A 9,048-nucleotide genomic window follows, 5' to 3' on the forward strand; every position below is an offset into this window, starting at 1 on the left:
TCTCTCATATACTGGCACCAACATGGCTAAAACTACACTCCATAAATCTTATTGGTAGCTGTCTAGAGTGGCACAAAGGAGCCAGAACATATTGCTGATCCTGGCTCAGTGTTTGCATAGTGATTTGAAAATATAAATTAGAGGTGGGATTTTCAAAGGCGCCAAAGTGATTTAGCAGCACAAGTCCTTCACTGTGTGGGCATGAGGACTATCAGAATTCGTCCATACTGCTCGAGTGCTGCTAGGAGTGATAACTCCTAGGAGCTTCTGGGACTGAATAGTACTGCACCAGATATATTGGAAGACTTTGTAAGAAGTTATATATGTGGTCCCCTTACAACTTCATGATGATAACTGGATCCAGGACCTATTTGGAGGGATTGATTATATACTCTTCTCCTTAGAGCATTGTTTAAGTGTGGGATTTCCTTGAGATCAATAGGGGACTTGAAAATGTATATAATACTGCAACTGTTCCACCTAAGGCCTGATCTGACTTGTATTCAAGTCAGTGGAAAGACTCGCAGTTACTACAGGAGGAGGAAGCATTAACAGAAGGCACTGATAACCCAAGAGATCTTTTCCTGGATTAAATAAGAATAAGATGACTAATTTGCTGAATTTCTAACCATCAAAGACACTGTTTAATGCAGAGACAAGGTGGATGAGATAATATCTTTTATTGGACAACTTCTTTTGGTGAAAAGAAAAGGAGTACTTGTGGCACCTTAGAGACTAACCAATTTATTTGAGCATGAGCTTTCGTGAGCTACAGCTCACTTCATCGGATGCATACTGCAGCAGACTTTATATACACACAGAGTAAAGAGTTGTCACTTTGGATGGGCTATCACCAGCAGGAGAGTGAATTTGTGTGGGGCGGTGGAGGGTGAGAAAACCTGGATTTGTGCTGGAAATGGCCCAACCTGATGATCACTTTAGATAAGCTATTACCAGCAGGACAGTGGGGTGGGAGGAGGTATTGTTTCATATTCTCTGTGTGTATATAAAGTCTGCTGCAGTTTCCATGGTATGCATCCGATGAAGTGAGCTGTAGCTCACGAAAGCTCATGCTCAAATAAATTGGTTAGTCTCTAAGGTGCCACAAGTACTCCTTTTCTTTTTGCGAATACAGACTAACATGGCTGTTACTCTGAAACCTGTTCTTTTGGTGAAAGAGACAAGCTTTTAAGCCACACAAAGCTCAGTAGCCATTCAGTAATAAATAGATGAGTTGATTCAATATTCTTTGTTGTAACTAAATCATGTTGCTCAAGGTGTTGTATTGGACAGATAGTTTCAGAAAGCACTATGGGATTATTTTGTAAACAGATGCATCTGTGAAATCTAGGTTTCTAACTCCTGGATACTAGTTTTATGATGATACTTAAAAATGAATGAAAACATTGTTTGCATGAGGAAACCTCTTCCAGTCTCACTGAACTGCTGTTTGGCCTTTGGCAATTCACTTCAATTTGCTGGGCTTCTGTCTTTTCTTGCCTTTTGTCTATTTTGACTTTTTATACTGTAAATTCTTCAAATCTCTTACTATATGTTTTTACAGTGTCTATCTATCATGGGCAGCAGGTGAGCCCCGGCTCGGGGAGGCCGAACTGCCCCTTCTGCCCGAGGCCCTGCCACTGCCGCCGGAACCCAGAGCCCCTTCCCCTGTGCCGCGGCCACCCGAGCGCCTCCAGCTGCAGAGCACTGGGAGGGCGGGGGGTGCAAGACCCCTCAGCCCCAAAGTGCCAGGTGGGCAGCTTGCCCCCCATTCCCAGAGTGCCAGGTGGGTGGGCATCAAAGCCCCCAGCATCCCCAGCCCCAGAGTGCCAGGCAGGCGGGCGGCATGGCCTCCAGCCCCGGAGTGCCAGGTAGAATTTCTGGCTGTAGGCCAGCCCCCATAAGTCCCAGCCCAGAGACCCGGCCACAGGGGAAGAGCCGCCCATAGCAGAGTGCTGGGAAGCAGGAGGAGGTCTGGTGGCAGAAAGTGAGTGGGGCTATGCAGGGCTGTGTTTGGGGAGGCTCAGCCTCCCCCAGCCTTTGATACCCACTGCCCATGACCCTAAACCTAATTGCAGTCTCTAGGGGCTACAATAATAATAATTAGTAATTAATTAATAAATATCTTGACTAACAATTATGGCCTTTCTGTTGTTAGAGGTTTGTTATGGGAAGGCCCTTCTGTTATGGGAGGGTTGGCTGGGTAAATTTTCTCAGTATTTACCCTTCTTATATTCAAAATACTAAATAAGAAAAAAAACATACTCATATTCCACTCCACTCTGCTCCAGGAGACTCTGAACATCAAAGCACTTGTCCGCTTCAACCCGGAAGTCAACTCTCATTTCTGGTTTTACTTGTGTGATGGTCTCTGGATTCCAGAAATCAATCTGAAAAGTGGAACAGATGAAATTGCGATTGTTAGGTTGGTATCTATGTTGTGGTAACATAGATGTGGCTTGATATGATAATAAGGCAAATTCCATTAACTCAAGACAGCACCAGGGCTATATTCCATTAATCTACCTAAGTTTTCTAAAATTAAACATAAAATCACATGGAAAATTAACTACAATGATTGTATTAGGACATGTAGTTCACACATTCTGAGATGTAGATTTGCTCAGATGGCAGTGACCGCTTTCCAAGATTTCAATTCAGCAAAGTACTTAAGCATATGTTTAAGAGCTTTTAATGGACTGGGGCCTAAGGCAGGAGATGAGCATTCAGGTTCAAAGACAACTTCTGGACAAAAGTGTATGTCCGTCTGAGGAGTGAGTAAATTAGAAATATAATCTTTCATATATTTTTAGGAACAAAAGACTATTATGATCATCAAGTGAGACCTCCTGCATAACGCAGGCCATGGACTCTTTTCCAGTAAGTTCTCCAGCAAGACCATAAGTCCTGTTTGAGTTATAGCGCATCTTTTAGGCCTGGTCTACACTATGGGGGGCGGGGGGGTTTGGTCTAAGATACGCAACTTCAGCTACAAGAATAGCGTAGCTGAAGTCGACATATCTTAGATCGACTTAGAATCACTTACTTTGCGCCCTCGCGGTACGGGATCGACGGCCACCGCTCCCCCATCGACTCCGCTTCCGCCTCTCACCCTGGTGGAGTTCCAGAGTCAACAGCAGAGCGATCGGGGATTGATTTATCACGTCTACACTAGACACAATAAATCGATCCCTGATAGATCAATCACTACCCGCCAATCTGGTGGGTAGTGTAGACGTGGCCTTAGAAAGATATCCAGTCTTGATTTCAAGACGTCAAGTATAGAAAATCCCCCATGTCTCTAAGTAAGTTGTTCCAATAATTAATTAATAATTATTAAAATGGAAAATGACTGCCTAGGAAGGAGTACTGTGGAAAGGGACCTGATGGTCATAGTGGATCACAAGCTAAATATGTGTCAACAGTGCAGGGGTAAAAGGGAGCTGGTAGGGGCCGGTACTGCGTACCGGTAGGAACCCGCACCGGCCCATACCCAGCCCACATTAAGGCGTTGCCACGGCAGCGCTTTACTGTCCCTGCCCCTTTTGCCTCCTCTGTCGGGGGCCTTGCTGGTAGGGTCCGTACCGGCAGGGCCGCCGACGGAGGAGGGGCAAGGGGCAGCAACGTTAAAGCGCTGACGCGGCAAAGGACCGTCCTTAAAGCGCTGCCGCAGCAGTGCTTTGATTTCACTGCCCCTTCCCCCTGTCGGCGGCCCTGCCGGTACGGACCCTACCAGCAGGGCCACCCACAGGGGAGGCAAAAGGGGCAGGGACATTAAAGCGCTGCCACAGCAGTGCTTTAAGGAGGGTCCTTTGCCACCGCGGCGCTTTAATGTTGCTGTTTCCAGCATGAGTGGGGACACGGCAAAGGACCCTGCAGCGCTTTAATGTTACTGCCCTTTTTGGCCCCCCCGGCCGCCGACGGGCAGGGAGGGGGGGCAAAGGGAGCAGCTGCCCTGGGGCCGGCGATTTAAAAGGGCCCAGAGCTCCGGACGCTGCTGCCGCTATGGCAGCAGCAGCGTCCGGAGCCCCGGGCCCTTTAAATCAATACGGGAGCCCTGGGCAGCGCGGGCCAGCTGGACTGGAAGGGCTGGCTGGGGGATGCTGACCCCCGCAACCCTGCCCCTTCCACCCAAGGCCCTGCCCCTTCCGGGGACCAGAGCCACCCTGCCCCGTACCAGTAAGTGGCCTCAGTTACTTTCACCCCTCCAACAGTGTAACACTATTGCAAGAAAAGCAAACTTCATTCTGGGATGTATTAGCAGAAGTGTTGTAAGCAAGACACAAGAAGTAATTCTTCCACTCTACCCTGCGCTGATTAGGCCTCAACTGGATTACTGTGTCCAGTTCTGGGTGCCACATTTCAGGAAAGATGTGGACAAATTGGAGAAAGTCCAGAGAAGAGCAACAAAAATGATTAAAGGTCTAGAAAACATGACCTATGAGGGAAGATAGAAAAAATTGTGTTTGTTTAGTCTGGCAAAGAGAAGACTGAGCAGGGAGCTTTCAAGTACATAAAAGGTTGTTACAAGGAGGAGGAGGGAGAAAAATTGTTCCCCTTAACCTCTGAGGCTAGGATAAGAAGCAATGGGCTTAAATTGCAGCAAGGATGGTTTAGATTGGACATTAGGAAAAACTTACTGTCATGGTAGTTAAGCACTGGAATAAATTACCTAGGGAGGTTGAGGAATCTCCGTCATTGGAGATTTTTAAGAGCAGGTTAGACAAACACCTGTCAGGGATGGTCTAGATAATACTTAGTCCTGCCTTGAGTACAGAGGACTGGACTAGAAGATGTCCCAAGGTCCCTTCCAGTCCTAAAATTCTATGATTCTGTCTTAACTGTTAAAACTTTCTGCCTTTTTAATAGTTGACTATATCTATTTTCAGCTTCTGAGCATTATAGCTTATTAAGCCTTCCTCTACAAGTTTAAAGAGCAGTCTACTAACTGAAATCTCTTTCCTGTGATCGTTGCCCCTTAACCTTATCTTAGATAAACTAAATATATTGGCGTTTATGTCTCTCACTATAAAGGCAAGTTTTCTAGACCTTGGATCATTCTTTTAGGTCTTTTCCAACCCCTTTACAATTTTTCATCATTCTTTTTGAAGAGTGAACACTGGAACTGTCCACAGTATTACAGTAATGGTCTCACTAATGCCAACTATGATCCCCTTGCAGCCAAAAGTCTTGATTTCAGTGAGAATTTTGTCTATATGAGGACTGTAGGATTGGGCACTTAGACCCTGATCCTGCAATAAACTCGTGGGTAGAACCCTATTAACGTCAGTGGGGATCTGCATGGGCTCAGTGGTCTGACTTTGGATATCTGCTTGCAGGCGTAGGTCCGTAGGACAGTGGTCCCCAAACTGTGTGGTGTGCCCCCCTAGGGGGCCATGGAGGAACATTTGGGGGGCATGTAGTGGGGCTGGAGCCAGTCCCCACAGGGGGCAGGGCGGGAGCGCCATGTTTCCAGCCCCACTCCGCCCCCAGCCCAGCTCTGCCACCAGCCTCACTCCTCCCCAAACTCTGTTCAGCCCCCAGTTCTGCTCCGCCTCCAGGCCCAGCTCTGATCTCACTCCTTCTCTGCCCCCAGACGAGCTCCACCCCCTAGCTGCAGCTCCGCTCTGCCCCTGCTGCACTCCCAAGTGGCCTCTGCTCTCATTCCCTCTCTGCCCCCAGCTACAGCTCCACTCCGCCCCTGTTGCACCCCCAGCCTGGCTTTGCCCTCATTCTCTCTCCACCCCCAGGCCAGATCTGTCTGTCCCTAGCCCCAGCGCCTCCCCCATCCCCAGCTCTGCCTTTAGCCCAAGTTCCTCTGCCGAGGAAGCCTTGCCTGTGCAGAAATGTAGGGGGGGCAAGGACTGATTTCGCTACGGGGGGGGGGGGGGGGGACTGAAAAGTTTGAGCAATCGGGGCTATATTTGTATTTATACCTTCAGGTGTATACATTTTGCCTGGGACTAAATAAGCATACTTGCATGAGTAAAGGCTACTGATGTGAGTAAAGACATCTTTTTTCTTGGAATCTAAGCAATGAACAAAATATTATTACCTTGGGGATTACAATAATGTAAGCAGGGAGTGCTGTCATCTTAATATACAATGATAAATGTGTGTTCACTATTTAAGATTTATAACTTTCTCTTCCTAACAATAATAAAAAAAATCACATCTTTTGTTGTTTCTGTTGTTGCTCTATTTATTATTTATTTCTTTATTTTTATCTTACTTGCACTTTTGTCATACCATTCCTTATGTGAATATTCCTTACTATGCAATTTCCTCACAGTCTGTAATTTCAAGCATAGTTCAAAGTTTTTTTTCTTTTTTTAAAGGATGTCAGGGGGGAAGTTTTGGCAAGCATAAATGTTTTAAAGTACAGGCAACTCTGATTCCAATAACAACAAATATTTTCAAGTATATTTCACTTGGAATAGTAATTTTTGATTCAAAGATGATTATAGTTTTCTTGGTCCTTTTGTAGTCTATATTGTCACTCCTGATGATCAAGTCTGCTGTTATATGGGCACCAGCATGTTTTCCCCATTATTACTGTATACAGCATAAATATTAAATTTATTAATTATGTGCATGAATTATAACTACCTTTTACAACAGATAAGACCAGCTTCTGCATTCCTTACACACCTATTCAGATCAATGAGAATGCTGGTTTCAAAGTATCTGCAGAATTGGGCCCACAGAGTATCTCTAGTCCACAGTAGCACTGTACACGCACTGTACATAAATCTATGAGATGGAGATCACTGTGTGTATAAATAATTTGGGGCCTGATTCACTAAATCTGGTACAAGGTACAAATTGTAACTGTTCCCTTTCCCCAGATGGGGGAGTTCATCCCAGAGAGGACTGGTGGTGGTACTGCCACAGACTTCCTTTGGGTTTAGTCAGCTTTCAGGCTCACTAGTGGCTTCATTAAAGTCCTATTAGTAGAGGGTGCTGTGCAAGGAGCCAATTCACCATCTCTCCTGGCTATGCCCCCTCTCTGGCCGTCACCTCCCAAAGTATAAAGGAGGTTGTGGCTGGTGTGTCCATCCATGAATGCTGTATTTGTGTGTGAGCTAGCTGTTATCCCAAAACTGGTTACTAGTCCTGATTGTCAACTATTTTGGCCATAATTTTGCATAGATTTTTGATTTTCATTTTTTAGGAAAAAGAAAAACCAGCCCTCTAATTTAATTCCTTTATAAGGCACACTTGAAAGAAAGTGTGACATGTTAATTTATATAATGAGGGTGAGAAGGCAGTGGCACACCAATAGCCTGGCCTTCTCAGATGATATCACCTTATCGCTGGTGAGAGCGCCTCCACTTCTGCACATCATTAAAAATGTCATGTTTTCATCTCACTGATGATGGTGGTTTTTCTTTCCACAGCTATTTTACAACATCAAAGCTGAAAGGAAGTATTGAAAACACAGTTGCTGTCCTTATTATTTTTACGTCATCATCATGTCATCATATACCTACATCAAGGTCAGTAAAAAAACTGGCAGCTTGATTGGGCAGGGTAGGAAGCTTTAAAGAAAATCCAAGGAAGAAAATATATCGCATGAGAGGCTAAAGGAAAGTTGAAGTTGGATGTGAGCCTAGTTTTTTAGGTTAATTCTAAGTGAACAAATTCTGTTGTAATTATTAAGGTAAAAACCACTGGAAACTGGAATTTTCATGTGGTGTTTAGCATAACATGTATTCAAAAGTATCGTACCATACATTTTTCTCTTGTTTTTAACATGCAGCTTGGATTATTCAGCTAGATTTTCTAGAAATGTGTTTATTTAGCTCCTGCCTTATAACTTAGTCCGGCTCCCTCAACAGGAAAATTCACATTGACTTGAATGGACTCAGGATCAGGCCTCTAATTCAGCAGTATGACATGCAGTATTTCTTAGATCAATATTGGTAAAACAAAATAGCTTTAAGTTACAATCTATTCCCCCACCCAACTCCATCTTAATTACCTGCACATTGCTGGCCAAGGTGTTGAGGAATTCTACCTGCTCTTCATTGTGTGGTGTTACACGAAACACCTTCTCTCTTGGTGGTGGAGGAGGCGGGAGAAAAAGGTATGATTAAAACAGGCAGGTCAGCTAAGAGAGTTCTGTTTAGCAAAAAAGTGCTGGTTTAACCTTAATTTGAATTCTTACCCATCAAAGTGGTGACTGTGAAGTGGAGCTGAAGCAGCTGCGGCACCTACAAGAACCAATACAGCCCACATTTTTTTAGAAGGGCATGTGATTATTCTCGGCTGCTTTTATAATCCAGTTTACCCTGCTCTTTACTAATCACTCAGCAAAGTAGCCTTACATTAGCTGATTGATTATTCTCCTGTCCTTGTTTTATCTGTCCATTGTTTATAAACTGTGTATTTTGTCGCACACCTGTGGAAACAGAGCTGAGAGTCTCACAGCTGGCTCAGGGTGCCCACCACTAAAACTGGATGACCTATTCATAGCGGAGAATTTATATGATGAATCTTGCTCTTTTTTTTCACTTGTGAATTACTGGCGAACAATTTTCATGAATTTTTATTCAAAGTAATTCAATTAATGTACTTGAAAACAAATTGGGTGCACAAGCTGTATGCTAACTGGGCCTACAGTCCTCTGTAGTCCACAGGGGCACTGTACATGTCCTGTACATCATTCAGCGAGGTGGGGATCATTGCTTGTGATTGTCTAGGTGATGATTCATTGCATCTTTAATCTAAATGTCTAGGAGGAATTTGCCCCTAACCCTTCGTATATTCTGAATGCTCACATAATACTCTACTTGAGGTACCACATATGGACAAAGAAAATCAAATGAAATGTAGTCATATAAATAAAGGGCCATTTTTTCAGCTGTTCCCTCCATTTCACACCTGCAAAAATGCACACAGGTGGTTGCAAAGGAAAAATAGTACTTGCCTCTATTTTGCTCATAACAAAACATGTAACTCAGATAGTTAGATGTCATACTACTCAATTCACCAAGCAATAGATTCATTTTCATTGTGTTCACTGGTACTAACTTAAACTTTGTA

At 44.4% G+C, this 9,048-nt stretch overlaps 1 protein-coding gene across 1 annotated transcript in view; it reads right to left on the minus strand.

Moving 5' to 3' along the window:
• Positions 1–8,241, minus strand: part of LOC140917276 (carboxypeptidase B-like) — a 28,747-nt gene extending 20,506 nt beyond the window's left edge. The window contains exons 1-3 of the mRNA XM_073359727.1: positions 8,171–8,241; positions 7,985–8,060; positions 2,266–2,390 (exon numbers count right to left, since the gene is read on the minus strand). Of these exons, the coding sequence (XP_073215828.1) occupies positions 2,266–2,390; positions 7,985–8,060; positions 8,171–8,241 (272 nt within the window). The remainder of the gene's footprint in view (positions 1–2,265; positions 2,391–7,984; positions 8,061–8,170) is intronic.
• Positions 8,242–9,048: the final 807 nt, after the last annotated feature.

Source organism: Lepidochelys kempii, chromosome 9 (genome assembly GCF_965140265.1).
Source record: "Lepidochelys kempii isolate rLepKem1 chromosome 9, rLepKem1.hap2, whole genome shotgun sequence".
NCBI classification, from domain to species: domain Eukaryota; kingdom Metazoa; phylum Chordata; order Testudines; family Cheloniidae; genus Lepidochelys; species Lepidochelys kempii.